We start from the raw sequence: 18,218 nt of genomic DNA on the forward strand, positions 1-18,218 counted from the left end.
GAATAGCTGGATCATATGGTAGTTCTATCCTTGATTTTTTGAGGAATCTCCATACTGTTTTCCATAGTGGCTGCACCAGTTTGCAGTCCCACCAGCAATGTGTGAGTGTTCCCTTCTCTCCACATCCTCTCCAACACATGTTGTTTCCTGTCTTGTTAATTATAGCCATTCTGATGGGCGTGAGGTGATATCTCATTGTAGTTTTGATTTGCATTTCCCTGATAGTTAATGATTTTGAACATCCTTTCATGTGTCTGTTGGCCATTTGTATATCCTCTTTGTAGAAATGTCTGTTCAGGTCTTTTGCCCATTTTTTAATTGGGTTGTTAGTTTTTTTGTTGTTGAGATGCATGGGTTCTTTATATATTTTAGAAATTAACCCCTTATCAGATGTATGGTTTGCAAATATCTTCTCCCAATTGTTAGGTTGTCTTTTCGTTTTGTTGATGGTTTCCTTTGCTGTGCAGAAGCTTTTTAGTTTGATGTAGTCCCATTTGTTTATTTTTTCTATTGTTTCTCTTGCCCAGTCAGACATGGTGCTTGAAAATATGTTGCTAAGACCGATGTCGAAGAGTGTACTGCTTATGTTTTCTTCTAGAAGTTTCATAGTTTCAGGTCTTACATTCAAGTCCTTAATCCATTTGACGTTAATTTTTGTGTCTGGTGTAAGGTAAGGGTCGACTTTCATTTTTCTGCATGTGGCTATCCAGTTTTCCCAACACCATTTGTTGAAGAGACTTTCTTTTCTCCATTGTATGTTCTTGGCTCCTTTGTCAAAAATTAGCTGTCCATAGATGTGTGGGTTGTTATTAGTTATTAAAAGAGGTATGTTAGTCTCTCACTATGATTGTAGATTTGTATATTTCTCCTTTTTGTTTTGTCAGTTTTAATATATTTTGAAGCTAAGGTATTGTGTGCATACAGATATGATATTGCTATATCTTCTTTGTATATTATATTGATCCTTTGTCATTATTCTTTTTATTTCTAGTAATACTTCTTACCCTAATATCTCTTTCACTTGATGCTGGTATAGATACACCAGCTTTCACTTAGTGTTTATTTTTTTACTTTAAACTTTTTTCTATTCTTATTTAAGTTGTGTCACTTGCTAGCACCAGATAGTTGAGTCTTGTTTTCTTTAATTCAGTCTAACAGTTTTAGTCTTTTAATTGGAATATTTAGTTCATTTATATTTAATGTAATTATTGATATAGTTGTGTTAAAATTTATCATCTTACTATTTATTTTCTGCTTCATCTTTGTTCTTTTTCTTCTTTTGGATTAATCAAGTTTTTTTTTTTTTTTTTTAAATGATTCAATTTTCTCCCTACTGGCTTGTTAGTTATACAATCTTTTACTATAATTTTAGCGATTATCTGAGTTTACAGTATGCATCCTTGTCTAATTTAAATTATTGCTTTTATTACTTTCCCAACTATATTAGGACCTTAGAACACTTTAGATTTGTTTACCTCTTTCCTGCCTTTTATGGTTTTGTTCTTATGCATTTTAATTCTATATATTTTAAATACCATTGTTGTTGTTTTTCTATAGTCAATATTCATTTATGTTTTCCACACATATACCCTTTTTGTTGTTCTTCAGTCCTTTCTTCATTTCTTTTTTCTGTCAGAGATCATTTTCTTTTGTGTCTGAAGGACTCCATTTGGTATTTATTTTTGTGTATTTCCTGAACAAACTTAATTCTGTGTTTTTGTTTGCCTGAAAGTATCTTTATTTTGCCCTCATTTTTGAATCGTATATTACCTGGTACAAAATTCTAGGTTGCCAGTTATTTTCTTTTAACATTTAGAAGATTTTCCACTGTCTTCTAGTGTCTTTCATGTCTCACAAATCCATTGTCATTCTTTTTGTTGCTTCTTTGGAGGTAATGTGCTCTCCCCCATCCATGACTGCTTGTACAATTTTCTCTTTGTTTATAGTTTTCAACAGTTTTGCTATAATCTCCCTAGGAATGGTTTTTTTGTATTTATCCTACCTGGCATTCACAGAGCTTCTTGATTCCAGTTATTATATATTTTGTTTCTAGAATTTCCTTTTGATTCTCTCCTTTTTTTTTTTTTTTTTTTTGTGAGGAAGATCAGGCCTGAGCTAACATCCATGCCAATCCTCCTCTTTTTTTTGCTGAGGAAGACTGGCCCTGGGCTAACATCCATGCCCATCTTCCTCCACTTTACATGGGACGCCACCACAGCGTGGCCTGACAAGTGGTGCATCGGTGTGCGCCCGGGATCCGAACCTGGGCCGCCAGCAGCAGAGTGCATGCACTTAACAGCTACGCCACAGGGCTGGCCCCTGATTCTCTTTTTTAAATATTCTGATTACCTGGTGACATTCTCCATCTTTTCGTTTATTTTCTCCATTTGTTTCTTTGTTTTCTTGCACATTTTATCAGAGTTATTTTTTTTAGTATCTGGATCACCACTGATTCTGGTTCTGTTGTCTGTTTACCCTTCTTTGTTGTTTATCATTTGGTCTTGCCTTCTGACATACCTGGTAAGTTTTCATTGAATGCTGGGCATTGTATATAAAATTGTAGAGATGATGGATGATGTTTTTAGAGAGGGTTTCCCTTTCCTCTTCTAGGCAGATGTAGTGGGGCTTATCACCTTAATCCAGTTGGGCAGAGCTGAATAAAAGCTGAATATCTAATACTGGTACATCCCTGCTTTTAGAGTGCAGCCATCCCATGAGTTACAATTGAGAGCCAAGGTGTTCACTGAGCCCATCTGCTCTGGTGGGCCCTAAATACTAATCCTTGTCTTCTTTGCACCTTGAGATTGCAGAAATATCTGCTCTGCTTTTCAGTGGCTTTCTGCTTAGCTTCTTAGCCTCCCATCTCACTCAGCTTTAGAATGAAGCAAATGACTTGAACAGAAAATGAGCTGAGTGTTTGGCTCAGTTCTGCCTTTCCCTTCTCACCAGGATCTTGGCTCCTCGTGTCTCCAATTTTTGTCTTTTTAGCCTCATGGAATTGTCAAAAATTCTTCTAGTTTCTTTGCCTCTTAGTAACAGCTCTCTGTTTGCGTGACTTAGATTCTCAGCTTCTTGCCCCAGCACCCAGACTTGGCAAAAGAGGGGGAAAAAAGGCTGTAAAATGTTGCCTTACGTCTTCTCTGGAATCTTGTCCCTTCAACTCCTGGTTGTCTCAGCATCTCTTCAGTGCCTTCAAAAGGTTTTTTGTTGTTTGTTTTTTTAAATTTGATAACATGTTTCTAACTGTTATTGGTGTAAGCGTTGGTTTGCCTCAAGCTATTTCATCTTAGCAAGAAGCAGAAGCACCAAGCCAACTTTAAAATATATATGTTCTTATTGAGGTATTATTCATCATTTTAAAGTCTACAATTCAGTGATTTTTAGTATATTCACAAGGTTGTGCAACCATCACCACTGTCTAATTTCAGAATATTTTCTTCACCTCAAAAATAAGCCTTGTTACCCATAAGCAATCACTCCCATTAGCCTCTCCCCCAGCCCCTGGCAACTACTATCATACTTTCTGTCTGTATAGATTTACCTGTTTTGAGCATTTCTATAAATGGAATCATGCAATATGTGGCCTCTTGTGTCTGACTTCTTTAACTTAGGATAATGACTAAGCCAAGGGCCAGTCCCAGTGGCCTAGTGGTTAAGTTTGGCGCACTCTGCTTCGGTGGCCTGGGTTCAGTTCCCGGGTGTGGACCTACACCACTTGTCTGTCAGTGGCTGTGCTGTGGTGGCAGCCCACATACAAAAAAAAAAAAAGGGAAGATTGGCAGCGGGTGTTAGCTCAGGGCAAATCTTCCTTAGCCAAAAAAAAAAAAGACTAAGCCAAAGTGTGTGTGTGTGTGTGTGTGTGTGTGTGTGTGTGTGTGTGTGTGGCAACATATGTATAACATAAAATTTACCATTTTAGCCATTTTTAAGTGTACAGTTCAGTGGCATTAAGTACATTCACATTGTTGTGCAACCATCACCACTATTCATCACCAGAATTTTTTCATCGTCTCATACTGAAACTCTGTACCCATTAAACAATTACTCCCCATTCCCTCCTCCCCCAGCCCTTGAGAACCACCGTTCTACTTTCTGTCTCTATGATTTTAAGTATGCTAAGTACCTCATGTAAGTGGAATCATACAATATTTTTGTGACTGGCTTATTTCACTTAGCCTAATGTCCTTAAAATTCATCCAGGTTGTAGCATATGTCAGAATTTCCTTCCTTTTTAAGGCTGAATGATAATCCATTGTATGTATATATCACATTTTGCTTATCCTTTTATCTGTCGATGGATACTTGGGCTGCTTCAATGTTCTAGTGATTATGAATAATGCTGCTATGAACATGGGTGTATAAATATTTCTTTGAGACTCTGCTCTCACTTCTTTTTAGTATACACCCAGAATTAGAATGGCTGGATCATATGGTAATTCTATGTTTAATTTTTTGAGGAATTGCCATACTGTTTTCCATAGCCGCTATACCATTTTACATTCCCACCAACAGTACACAAGAGTTCCAATTTATCCACATCCTTGCTAACACTTGTTTTTTGTTTTTTTGATAGTAGCCATCCTGATGGGTATGAGGTGGTATGTTATTGTGGTTTTAATTTGTGTTTCCCTAATGGTTAGTGATATTGGGCATCTTTATATGTGCTGAATGGCCATTTGTATATTTTCTTTGGAGAAATGTCTATTCATGTTCCTTGACCATTTTTGAATCAGTTTGATTTTTGTTGTTGAATTTTAGGAGTTCTCTGTATATTCTGGATATTAATCCCTCCTCAGATATATGATTTGCAAATATTTTCTCCCATTCCATGGGTTACCTTTTCACTCTGTTGATAGTGTCTTTTTTTTTTTTTTTTGGTGAGGAAGATTAGCCCTGAGCTGACATCTGTTGCCAATCCTCCTCTTTTTGCTGAGGAAGATTGGCCCTGGGCTAACATCTGTGCCCGTCTTCCTCTACTTTATATGTGGGACGCCTGCCACAGCATGGCTTGATAAGTGGTGCGTAGGTCCACCCCAGGATCCGAACCTGTGAACCCTGGGCCAACGAAGTGGAGCATGCAGACTTAACCACTACGCCATTGGGCTGGCCCCTGATGGTGTCTTTTTTTTTTTTTAAAGATTTTATTTATTTATTTATTTTCCCCAAAGCCCCAGTAGATAGTTGTATGTCATAGTTGCACATCCTTCTAGTTGCTGTATGTGGGACACGGCCTCAGCATGGCCAGATAAGCGGTGTGTCGGTGCGCGCCCGGGATCCGAACCCAGGCCACCAGCAGTGGAGCGCACACACTTAACCACTAAGCCACGGGGCCAGCCCCTGATGGTGTCTTTTGCTGCACAAAATTTTTAAATTATCATGAAGTCCAGTTTTTTTTCCCTTTTATTGCCTGTGCCTTTGGTGTCACTTCCAAGAAATCATTGCCAAATCCAATGTCATGAAGCTTTTCCCCTGTTTTCTTCTAAGAGTTTTATAGTTTTAGGTTTTACATCTAGTTCTTTGATCCATTTTGAGTTAATTTTTGTATATGGTATCAGGTAAGGGTCCAATTTGATTTTTTTACATGTGAATATCCAGTTTCCCCAGCACCATTTGCTGAAGAGACTGTCCTTTTCCTATTTAATGGTATTGGCACTCTTGTTGAAGATCATTTGACCATATATGTGAGAGTTTATTTCTGGGCTTTCTATTGTATTCCATTGTTCTTTGTCTGTCTTTATGCTGGTACCATGCTGCTTCGATTACTGTAGCTTTGCAGTAAGTTTTGAAATCAGGAAGTGTGAGTCTTCCAACTTCCCTCTTTTTCAAAATTGTTTTTGCCTGTGTTTGTAAATAAAGTTTTACTGGAACACAGCTATGCTTGTTCACTCATTTGTTTATGTATGGCTGCTTTTGAGCTATGATGGCAAAGATGAGTAGTTGCAACAGAGACCTTATGGCCCACAAAACCTAAAGTATTTACTATGTGGTCTTTTACAGAAAAAAAGTTTGCCAAACCCCAAATATTAAAACTCTTTGCTCATTTCCTCAGCTGTAGTAGATTGTACCACAAATAAGTAAATCAAAAGGAAAAATAATTTGTACAAAGATACTTTTGCCACTGTAGATGTTAATGGAAAATAAGAAACAGCCCAAATGCCCAGCAACAAGGGGATGATGAAGCATTGTGTGAGTGTCTATCGATGGATGAATGGATAAAGAAATTTTGGTATGTGTACACACACACACACACACACACACACACACTATAATATTATATACTCATAAAAAAGAATGGAATCTTGCCATTTGTGACAACATGGATGGACCTTGAGGGCATTATGCTAAGTGAAATAAGTCAGACAGAGAAAGACAAATACCATATGATCTCTCTTATATGTGGAATCTTACTTAAAAAAACAAGCTCATGGATACAGAGAACAGATTAGTGATTGCCAGAGACAGGGTTAGGGGGTGGGAGAAATAGATAAAGGGGGTCAAAAGATAAAAAGAAAAATATATATATATATGGTGCATTACTGAGCAACAACAACAAAAAAGATGCAATTTTTAAAAAAATAAAAACAAAAACTTGCAATGCATAAGCCCAGAAGTTCTTGTTCAGCGTAGTTAAATTTCATGAACAGACTATTATCTCATAAGTTATAATGCTACACCAACATTGAATATTGCACTTTATTCTAGCTTTGTCTGTGTCTTTTTGTTCAAAAAAGTATGTCAAAAATATACAAACACATAAATACTTTTAGCAATTTTATAAAGACTTAGTAGTGCTGCAGAAACTAAAATATAGTGACGCTTGAATAGAATGCATTTTCTTAAAAAACAGTAACATACAGTTTTAAAAAATAGATTAGTACTTGTTACATTTTATTTTCCATTAAAACTTCTAAAATTAAAAAAATCGTGTATTTCTTATGCTGGAAAATCTCAAACACGATTAGAAAAATAGAGACAATGGTAAATGAACCCTGTGTTCTCAGTACTGTCTTCAATACTTGTTAATACAGGGCTAGTCTTGTTTTATTTATTCCCTCCAACCTTGGATTATTTGAAAGTAGATCCTTAACATTGTAACATTTTAGCTATAAAAACTTCAGAGTGTATTTATTCTCTAACATAATCAAGTCCTAAGGAAACAAAAACCAAAACAAACACAATACCGTTACCACACCTAAATTTTTAAAATCAGTAATTCCTTATACCATAATATATCCAGATAATCCCTGATTATCTTAAAAAAATTATTTTTATTACTAATTTATTAAAATCCTCTTTGTTGTTGTTTGTGCTGTTGAGTTGATTCCTTTTTTTTTTTTTTTTAAGATTTTATTTATTTTTTTCTCCCCAAAGCCCCAGTAGATAGTTGTATGTCATAGCTGCACATCCTTTTAGTTGCTGTATGTGGGACTCGGCCTCAGGATGGACGGAGAAGTGGTGCCTCGGTGCGCGCCGGGGATCCGAACCCAGGCCACCAGCATCGGAGCGCACGCACTTAACCGCCAAGCCACGGGGCCGGCCCCTGTTGAGTTGATTCTGACTGCTAGAGGTCCTGTGTATGGCACAGCGGAACCCTGCCCAGTCTTTTTGCACCATCCTCTCACCTTCTGGTGCTATATCAGACAATGCGCTGCTGCTATTCATAGGGTTTTCATGGCCAATTTTTTCAGAAGTGAGTGGCCAGGTCCTTCTTCCTAGTCTTAGTCTGGAAGCTCCACTGAAACCTGTCCACCATGGGTGACCCTGCTGGGGTTTGAAATACTGGTGACATAGCTTTTAGCATTACAGCAACACACAGCCACCGCAGTATGACAACCAACAGACTGGTGGAGTGGTTCCCTGATTGGGAAATGAACCTGGGCCACGGCGGTCAGAATGCTGAATCTTAACCACTAGACCACTGGGCCTGGCTTTTAAAATCCCTACAAGATCCACATTTATAATTTTATTTATTTATTTATTTTTTCCCCCCAAAGCCCCCGTAGATAGTTGTATGTCATAGTTGCACATCCTTCTAGTTGCTGTATGTGGGATGCGGCCTCAGCATGGCCGGAGAAGCGGTACGCCGGTGCGCACCCAGGATCCGAACCCAGCCCTCCAGCAGTGGAGCACGCGTACTTAACTGCTAAGCCATGGGGCCGGCCCCCTACAAGGTCCACATTTAGTTGATTTGTCTTTTAAATCTCTTCAATATATAAGCTTTCCATACTTTTTCATTTTCTTTTTTTCCTTGCAACTTATTTATAGAAGAAAAGGATTCGCTTGTTCTGTAGTTTCACACATTTCTAGATCTTGGTGATTGCATCCCTGTGGTTTTGTTTAACAAGTTTAACATAGTTCTTTGTTTAACATAGTTCTTTGTCCCCTGTATTTTTTGCAAATTGGGAGTGAGATATCAAGGTGTATTCAGATTCAGATTCAGTGTTTTAGCACACATACATCATAGCTTCTGGTATATACATCCTGTCACATCATGTCAGGAGGCACATGGTAAGACTTGGAATCTACTATCTTCGTTTATACAGATGGATTGAGGAAGAAGAAGAGATAGAACAGCTGGAGAAAGGGCCCTGGAAGTGTTTGTACCTTGTACCCTCAATGAATGAAATGTAGGGCTTTTTCTTTCAAAGCTACTCATTTGCCTAGTCATATTTGTCATGGCGGTGTTCATAACTCATTCCTGAGAAGCTTATGTAAGTGTTCATTGGTGTTTATGTAACTCTGGTGATTACTGCTCATAGCTGGCTCAGGTGAAGGAGAAAGTTCAGGGGTGTTTGTGACCAGATCTGATTCTGTGATTCCTGAACTTGGGTAGTTATAGTCATTGACTTTTAAATCATGTAGACACTAATTTCCCTTTGTTGTCTGTCAAAGCACATGTCTCTTTACCTCCTTGTTGAACCTTTTCTCTTTTTTCCTTAGTAGCTTTTGGTGGATTATATTCTAGAATTTTGAGGAGGACTGTTTTTTGAAAGTTAAATTAATTATTTTAATTAGGTTGTAAATTCACGTTTTAATATCCAGAAGGTACAAAAGAGCATATAGTGAAAAGTTACATTTTGACTTAAGGAAAAATTAATTATAGATATTTTGAAATAATTTTATTATTAAGAATAGTTTAAGATGTAGTGTGTGTATATATATATTTTTTTGTAATGCACATTATTTTTTTTAATTTTTTTGTGAGGAAATCAGCTCTGAGCTAACATCCGATGCCAATCCTCCTCTTTTTTGCTGAGGAAGATTGGCTCTGGGCTAACATCTGAGCCCATCGTCCTCCACTTTATATGGGACGTTGCCACAGCACGGCTTGACAAGCAGTGCGTCAGTGCACACCCGGGATCCGAACCTGCGAAGCCTGGGCTGCCGCAGCGGAGCATGTGTGCTTAACCACTATACCACAGGGCCAGCCCCCTGTGGTATATATTATAATGTTATCTAGAAACCAGAAACTTCATAATCATCATGAAGCAGCAATGAAGCACTTGTGAAACACAGACTTACATGACAACAAACTTTAAATATTGGTACCTCTGTAAACTAAAGCTTTTTAACAAGCAAACAGTAGTTGTTAAACCCAGAAGCTGAGGATTCATTCAAAGAATGTCGGGTGGTAATAAGCTGGTTTAGACCTGTATCCTTTATATAAAGGAAAGGGGTAACCTGTGCCTGAACTAAGTGTGCGTGAAAATTGTATATACTATGTCTGATCATTTTAAAATTGCTGCTGCACTTGGCCACATTCAACCCCTGCCAGACAGGAATTCACAGCCAGGCCTCACAAGTTGGAGTGTTTGATAGTGAATTTGTCTGTGATATTGAAAGACTATCAGGTTCTGTTCTTCCTCCTCCCAGAAACAGCCCACTCTGCAAGGCAGAAACCAGAAGAAAGAAATATAACAGTTGGCAACAAGCTCCCACTGCCCAACAGATCAAGTTCAAACCCCTTGGCCTGACATTCAAGGCCTGCCCTCTGTGCTCTGACTTTGTCCTGTCTACCTACTCTAACCTTGCCTCCAACTAGTTCTCCAAGTGGTTACCCAATAAATTTGCTTGTGAAATAGAAACAAAACAAAAGGCCTTAAGGCCAGGAGAGCATCAAAGATCATTATCAGAACCAAGTCAGAGGACCCAGCAAAACAACAAGTTGAAGTGTGCCAGCCCAGTCCCAAATGTAGTTGGTGTGTAGGCCAAGCTGCAGTGTTTGTGGAAGTGGCCATTTAGCAATGGATATCCCCTCTTAGGGAGTCTGCTGTCCAGCTACCTGTTCTTTGGGAGGAGGGGAATTTGATGGCTTCCCCTTTTGGGAGGGAAGAATTCAGAGCTGTGAGTTAGGAGGAAGGTGACAGTAGTATAATATGACAATGTTATTTCTTTGGAGGGGTGGGGAGCCTGAAGGAATGATAGTTCTTAAGGAAAGCAGAGAATTGTTGAACTTTCCTCCTGTAGTGCTTCAGATGGAAATGAGAGAGGACTGTTTGAAGACGGTAGTGAATTTGGGAGGGAAACTAGTCAGACTTGGAGCTCCACTTTGGAGCTTCTCTTTTAGTTCTCATGTCTGGCTGGACACATGAGCAACAGCATCTTGCTTCCTCAGCAGGTGGAACATGCTCATGTTGCATTCCCAATGCTTCTTGCCACCCTGTACTCTACTGTCTTTGGGAGGTCTTTCGTAAAAGGCCTGCTGTGGATCCGTTGATAATAGAGAGGGACTATGGTGTTTTAACCTCTTGTTCATGTTAATGGTATTGTAGTATCCCATCAGGAGCATTCCTTTTCTGGTGCCTCCCTTGACCATTTCCCCTTTGCTCTTCAAAAAGCAAAGGTTATCTACCTGAAACCTTCAGGGATCTCTCAGTGTGAGGGCCCAAGAAGGTGCTTCCAGAGCTGCTGCAGGGGGAGTGAATCACCCTCGGCGTTCACATGTGAGTGTGTGTGTGTGCGTGCACACATGTTCACACCCACCTATCCCCTTCTACCTCTCACTTTTACAGTGGCCATGTTAGCTTCCCCACTCCACCCAAACACCAAGCAGTGGAATGTAGAATGCCAGGAAGAAAAGGCCTTGGAAATAGTCCTCCCTGGGACAGGCGTTGACTTCTGTGCCAGTGTCCAGGAAGGATCTTGAGTCTATACCCAAGTTGGTTTGTTGGGTTGGAAGGCCCCTCCTGCTGCTGCTTTGCTTAATTCATTTTAGCCAATATTCAACTGCATGTATTTTCCCAATCATTCCACTGTGTTTAAAGTCTCTATTCCTTTTGCTTATGTTCCTATATCTGCCTAGTATGTTCTTTCTTTCTTTCTTTACTAGCTGGTGCCTACCCATTCCGTTAGATTAAATCCAGGTTTCACCTTTCCCAAGGAAGCACCTCCATGGCCAGCCCTAGGCAAGGCTGGATTAGGTGTCCTTTCCTGAAGTGTTGTTGCTTTAGGTACTCACCACACTGTAAACATGTTTCCCCATGTGGACCATTCCATTATGCTTTAACACGAGGCCTGGTGCATATCAGATGCTCAAATGTGTATTAGGCTAAACTAAAAGCAGGGGGCAGGAGAGGCACCAGTGGCTGGTTTGTGGCAGTCTCATGTGGAGAGGTTTAGAATGAAGATGTGGGGGGGGGGGGGGGCGTGTGTGTGTTTTTAGGAAATACTCATTTTGTGACAACAAAATGCAGTTTGCACGTGTCATTTCTGCTTCCCCTTTTGCTTTCTTATTTCTGATCTTTGATTAGGATATATAATTGAAGTTTGCATTCTCTGCACAAATGAATACCGCTACCCAACATGGCTGACTAAGCCCCAGAACTTTGTGTGTTCCCAGACTGTTCAGTGAGGTTGGGAGTATAGAGTTCCATTGAGGTAGGCAGACCTGGGTTTGAAGAATAATATTTTCCATGAAAGAGCTATTGACATCCCCATTTTACAAATGTGGAAACTATGGCTCAGAGAAGTGGAACCCGTGAACAGAGAGCTAGTAAGTGACAGAGAGGCTTCAATGCCAGGATTCCACACCAGGGCTGCTTGACTACGAAGCTCAGCCTCTTAAGTGTCTGCTCCTGTTTTCCTGCTTATTTCCTATATACCCATAGGCAAGTCTTTTTAACTTTTTAGGGCTTCAGTTTTTCATATTTAAAATGAGGGGAGCAAAACTCACCTTGTACTGTTATTGTAAGGAAGAAAGGAGATAAGAAACCAGAAATCATAGTAAAAGCAGCAGCTGCTTTATATAGTCATTGTTTTAGCACTTTATTTAGGCTGTCTCATGTAATCATCATCATAACCTTCTGAGGTTGAGTAATAACAGTACAGTTGTTATTCTCTTTTTATAATTGAGGAACAGAATGGTATAATAAAGGGCAGAGCTAGTGTTCACATCCCACTCCTCTGGCTTCAGTGTCCATACTGAACCCCTCTGCTCTGTTATCTCTTGGGAAACATTAGTTTCCAACTCCATGCTGTTCTAGAATCTGGCATCAATATGAAAGAGACCATAAGGAACTCAGACTGTTAATAGGACAAGGAGGGGCTATACCAAGCCACAGAAGGTGAACAGTAACAGAATGTCTGGTACACTCATGATTCCCTGACTTGGCCACTAACTAGTGAGATGGCCCATTTGTTATTTTTCAGTGGTTGAGTGCATAGGATGATATTTTTCTTTTGGCTTGGGGACATCAGTTTACTAGTTCGCTCATTGAGATCTGTGGCAACCCTACCTCCCTTTACCAAAGCCTACAGAGTTAAATGTTTCTTACCCCACTGACAGTTGAATCCATACTGATATAAGTGTTGAATATATAAATGAGGGAGAAGGGACAAATTTCCCTTATAGAAAAATTCCAAATAATAAATGTAGAAGCAAAGAGGGAAATAGAAAACCACCATTAGTAATAATTGGCCCAGGTAAGATCCACTGATGAATATTATAATGAGTGGATGAAACTTTTAAGAAACAGGATATTTGCATCCTCAAAGCCTCAAAGTCCTGCCCTACCAAATATTTTTTTGTACATAGTTTTAATATATGTCCAGAAATTCTTTGATGCCCTTTCCTCCAGGAACTAGAGCTTCATTCTCCTCCCCTAGAATGTGGGCTGGACCTAGTGATTTGCTTCTAATGAATAAAATATGGAAAGGGAAAAATAGTAATTTTAAAGTGGAGAAATCTGGCAGACACCACTTTGAACAAGTGATCAAGTTTAATATTACCAGTAATAAGTCTTGCTGATGTCATGTGATGTGATGAGGACACTTTACCTCTGTAATAGTCCTCTCCCAAAACCAGAACCCTAATCTAATCATGAGAAAGCATCAAACAAACCCAAATTGGAGGGCAGTCTATAAAACACCTGACCAGTACTCTTCAAAAAAGTGTCAAAGTCATGAAAGACAAGAATAGGCTGAGAAACTGCCACAATTTAGGGGACACTAAGGAGACGTGACAAATAAATGCAGTATGATATTCTGGATGGGATCCTGTAACACAAAAAGGACATTAGTGGAAAACTGATGAAATCCAAGTAAACTTTAAAGTTTAGTTAAACAAAAATAATCCCACCAAAAAACCCAAAAAACTTCCTGAGTCCTTCTTGCCTAAGAGCCAAGTGGCATTGACTAGAGCACCTCAGTTACAGCATTTATGTTCTGGTTTTGAATTCCTCTTACCTTTGGGAAAGACCTTTTGGTTGTGTAGTATGTGTATCTGGGAGGCTTTGGTGGATTTGGAGACAGGCTTATGGTCTGTGTGACTCAAAACCTGACCATCTAGTGAACAGAATGCTGTTCAGCAGATTGAGGAGAGGGATGTGCACATGGACCCTCCTCCCCAACCCCAATCCTTGCTGCTGTTTGATGCTACAAATGACATTCCCTCTGCCAGGAATTTCTTCTCTTTCTCCCCCTGTCCCCAAGGCAATACCTTTAGACATTCTGCTAAGCTTTCAAGGCCTCACTCCCATTTTACTTCCCTTATGATTTCTTGTGTGATCATCTCACGAAATAGTATCTTTGATATTCCTGTGACCCTAAAACGGTTATTCTTGGTTTAGCTAATTACCTCTGGCTGAAAAGTGATATCTTAAACTTTTAAGCTCTTTAAGTCAGTTGGCCTACCCCTCCTGTGATATTTAGCACACTTTGCCTTATTATGTCTAGAAAAAAAACTCTTTGAAGGGAAGGAGTCTTATAAATATCCCTTGAAGCATCTAGGACAGTGCTTGCCATGTTGTAAGCCCTCATTAAATGGCTGGTGAATTGAATGAGTGAACACTTTAAGACACTGAAAGGAGGAGTATTCTCCCTGTTGGCAGATGAGACTTGCTTAGAGTCACACAAGTGAGTGTGAGCTGTATTTGGAACCCAGCTGTCCCTTTCTGAGCAGTCTGAGGCCAAGAAGCTTCCCCACTCTGATCATAGTGCTAAATTATAGCAAGAGTGATAGCTATCTTTTGTTGTGAGCCTACTGTGGGCCAGGCTTGGTTCTAGGCATGCACACTATTTAGTCCTCACAACAGCTCTGAAGTGTGGGCATCACTATCATCATTTTATAGATAAGTCCATTGAAGTTCAGAGAAGTAAGTAACTTGCCTTAGATCATCAGCTAATAAGTTGCTGAGCTGAGAGTTGAACCCAGGTATGTGTGGCATCAAAACCCATTTTTTTCCCCCAGTACAAGTTGGTCCCTGGCACCTCTTTCCCCTTGTCTTTTCAGACCCATCCCTGGAAGACATGTGTGGCACTGAATGTGCCCAGCTGGAGGAAGATGGGCAGCAGCCACCACGGTGCACTTCAACTACCTCATCTCAGTCTGAGCCTTCAGAGCAGCTTAGGCACCACCAAGGCAAGAGCCTAGCCTCCGAGGACCCCAAAAAGAAGAGAGCTCAGAAGCCCTCCCACATGAGGAGAAACATACGGTGAGCTGTGCGCTGGGTAAGAGAAGAAGAGAGGGAGTAGAGGTATTACCTTCATTTGAAGGCTGTCAGTAGCAGAAGGACTGATTTGAGTAGGAGACTTCTTTCCAAAGGAGAAGAGTGTAAGCTGTGTGTCTCAACTAATAGCGAAGATGCAGCTCAGGACCACTGGGCCTGGACTGTCAGAGGATGCAGGGTAGATGTGGATGGCACTCAAGCACCGCTGGGGAGTGTCTCACTCTCTGGAGGCCCTGTGAAGCAGCCCAAGAATGATAGAGTGCTCTGGTGGGCTCTGTTTATTCCTTTATTTTTTCCTTATGTCTCAAAAGGAAAGGAGATAAAAGAAGTTGAGCTCGCATCTTCTTAGAACTCAACTTCAGTTGGCCGGGGACTGTCTCGTCCAAAGCAGAGCTTCCTCCTTGAGCTAAGCAATCAGCAGATGTGAACTTCCTTAACTATCCAAATCCTCAACAGTCTTTCCTTCTACCAAATAACAATTTTGCTATTAAAGGAGAAAAATGATATCTTTTTCTCTTTCTACCCTCATCTTTTTTTTTTTTTAAACATAATGACAACTTGAAAATATTGCTCTAAGTTTGGGAAATAAGGGTGTAGAATCCATAATCATACTTTCCTCTATAACAGCTCTATGTTTTAATACTGCTTTTCAGCTTTATGAATCACACATTACTCTGTTTTACTCTTGATCTATTATGTGCAGAGATGAGTCGGCAGGAGCATCTGTCAGGAAGTTAAATGATATGAAAAATATTTTAGCCCAGAACCACCTGAACCCTAAAGTACCCTCCCACCCTTTTTTTTTTTTTTCTTAACCTTGCCTGTTGCATGGGTGTAGTGGGACTGATGTAGCTTCTCCTTCTCCTGCCTCAGCTCTCTGAGCTCAGCACTGATGATTTCCCTCTTTAGCTTGACATTACATTGCCCAAATGTCAAGTGAACCCACGTGCTCTCTCTTATTTTAATGTTTAGAAAGCTGCTCCGGGAGGATCAATTGGAGCCAGTTACCAAAGCAGCACAACAGGAAGAGTTGGAAAGAAGGAAACGCCTGGAGCAGCAGAGGAAGGATTACGCAGCCCCCATTCCCACTGTTCCCCTGGAGTTCCTTCCCGGTAAGCAGTGGAGGTGGCAGGAAAGACCCTGTACTGCAGGGAGAAGAGGGCCTCGGTATGCACAGTGGTCAAGGACAGATTGTGGAATAAGATCGTGGCCTCTTAGGAATCCTTTCGTGTCATCCAGCTTCTTGGGAGCACATGATCAGAAGGGTCTCATTTAAAAAGTTAAGATGGATAAGAATGTACTCCTGAAATTGATCTTATTTAGATTTTTCCCCTGTAACTTTGGATCTTAACATGTTAAGGGATTAGGACCTTTTCTAGTGGTTAGGTGGATACCAGGAAGTAAGAACCAGTAGAGAAAAGGGAATTTGGAACGAGGGCTGAGGTTTTTGAGATGTCCTCTACTCTCCTCAGGGGGTATTCCCCTGAGAGCAACAAAGGAGGAGGGATGGTGAATCATTTTGGGAAATATGTTTGAGCTAAATATCGTTTTGACATTCCCTTCCATCTTTCTTTTCCTAGAGGAAATTGTCTTAAGAGCAAGCGATGGTCCCCAACTGCCTCCTCGGGTCTTGGCCCAGGAAGTCATTTGTTTGGACAGTAGCAGTGGCAGTGAGGATGAAAAAAGCAGTCGAGATGGTAAGATCGAGCCAGAGGTGCTTCTCATTCATCCTGACCCAGTGTGCACCCTGAGAGACTGGCTGTACATTTGAGTAGAAAAGAGTTCAGTCCTTCCTCATTCAGTTTGGGGTCTGACTGTGACAAATTTCTGAATCTCCTTGGTAAATGTAAGTTTTTCCCTTGTCTTAGCTTGAAGTTGGAAGAGAGAAATAATAAAAATCAAAATTTTCATAAGTGATGATAAGTTCTAACTTTGTTTCCGTGCACTTTTGCTTTAACAATGGGCAGTAAATTATCTCTGCTCCCTGGGTTTTTGTTTTGTTTTGTTTTGTTTTGTTGGCTGTCTCAGAGGTGATTGAACTGAGCTCTGGAGAGGAGGACACTCTGCACATTGTGGACAGCAGTGAGTCTGTCAGTGAAGAGGATGAGGAAGAAGAGAAGGGTGGCACCCATGTGAATGATGTCTTAAACCAGCGTGATGCTCTGGGGCGGGTCCTTGTCAACCTGAACCACCCTCCGGAGGAGGAGAATGTCTTCCTGGCCCCACAGTTGGCACGGGCAGTGAAACCTCACCAGGTACTGTAAATCTTGACTCTCCTCTTCGTTTCTTTTCAGCTTCCTTGCTGTGGACGTCCCCTGCTGGTGGTTGTTATTTCGCAGCTCGCGAAGTACTTGTTTGGTATCACAAGCAGCTATTGGAAAGGCCTGATCCTTTCTCCTAGCAGTTGATGCTTTAGGATTCCTGAAGAATGGGAAGGGACAAGCCTCAGGTTTGCCCTGTCATGTAGAAAGCATTGGATCTCTTGGCTTAATAATCTTGATCCTCCTTCTGTGAGATATGCAAGACTGATTGAGATGATCTCTGGAGAGCAGTGCTTTGATTAGGACGTTGTGGCTCCAGAAGAGTTGTGAGAGTCAGAAGTCTGAGAAACTTTCTGATAGGAGGGAGCAGAATAGTTTGTGTTGACCCAGAGCCTAGAATCAGAACCAGTGAGTGAAAATTTCATGAACACAGAGGTTGACTCAATATAAGCACTCTAACAATAAGAACTGCTCCTCATGGAATGGGCTGCCTTGAGGTGAGCAGCCAAGGGCAGCCAGGCCAAGGCTGGTTGAAAGACCCTGTCAGGAATTTGATACTGCAGATTCTTCTCTCAGATGGGCCATTGTACCAGGTGACTGCTTTTCTGTATTTTCTCCAAGAAGATTGTCGCCAGTAGACTAGTCAGGGTACAGGGAAACTTCTGTAGCCATCCACACCAGTTGTCTAGTATAATGTCTGCTCATTTACTTAATTCTTACTAATTCCAAAGTGAGTAAAACTAGAGCCCTGGTCTTTGCCAGTCCCTCTGACATTTGTCTGTGTTTGTCCCTTGTCAGATTGGTGGGATCCGGTTCCTGTATGATAACCTGGTTGAGTCCCTGGAGAGGTTTAAGACCAGTAGTGGCTTTGGCTGTATCCTGGCCCATAGCATGGGTCTGGGGAAAACTTTACAAGTGATCTCCTTCATTGATGTCCTCTTCCGCCACACACCAGCCAAAACTGTCCTTGCCATTGTGCCGGTAAGAATTTGGGAAGGCACCACTTAGTTAC

General features: G+C 40.6%; 1 protein-coding gene across 7 annotated transcripts in view; it reads left to right on the forward strand.

Moving 5' to 3' along the window:
• RAD54L2 (RAD54 like 2) overlaps positions 1-18,218 on the forward strand; it is a 106,931-nt gene that overhangs the window by 63,604 nt on the left and 25,109 nt on the right. For all 7 annotated transcript variants that reach the window (XM_058559721.1, XM_058559757.1, XM_058559773.1 and 4 more), the window contains 5 exons: positions 14,729-14,930; positions 15,918-16,057; positions 16,526-16,642; positions 16,974-17,200; positions 18,005-18,187. In XM_058559721.1, the coding sequence (XP_058415704.1) occupies positions 14,729-14,930; positions 15,918-16,057; positions 16,526-16,642; positions 16,974-17,200; positions 18,005-18,187 (869 nt within the window). The remainder of the gene's footprint in view (positions 1-14,728; positions 14,931-15,917; positions 16,058-16,525; positions 16,643-16,973; positions 17,201-18,004; positions 18,188-18,218) is intronic.

This window comes from Diceros bicornis, chromosome 2 (assembly GCF_020826845.1).
Source record: "Diceros bicornis minor isolate mBicDic1 chromosome 2, mDicBic1.mat.cur, whole genome shotgun sequence".
Taxonomy (NCBI): domain Eukaryota; kingdom Metazoa; phylum Chordata; class Mammalia; order Perissodactyla; family Rhinocerotidae; genus Diceros; species Diceros bicornis.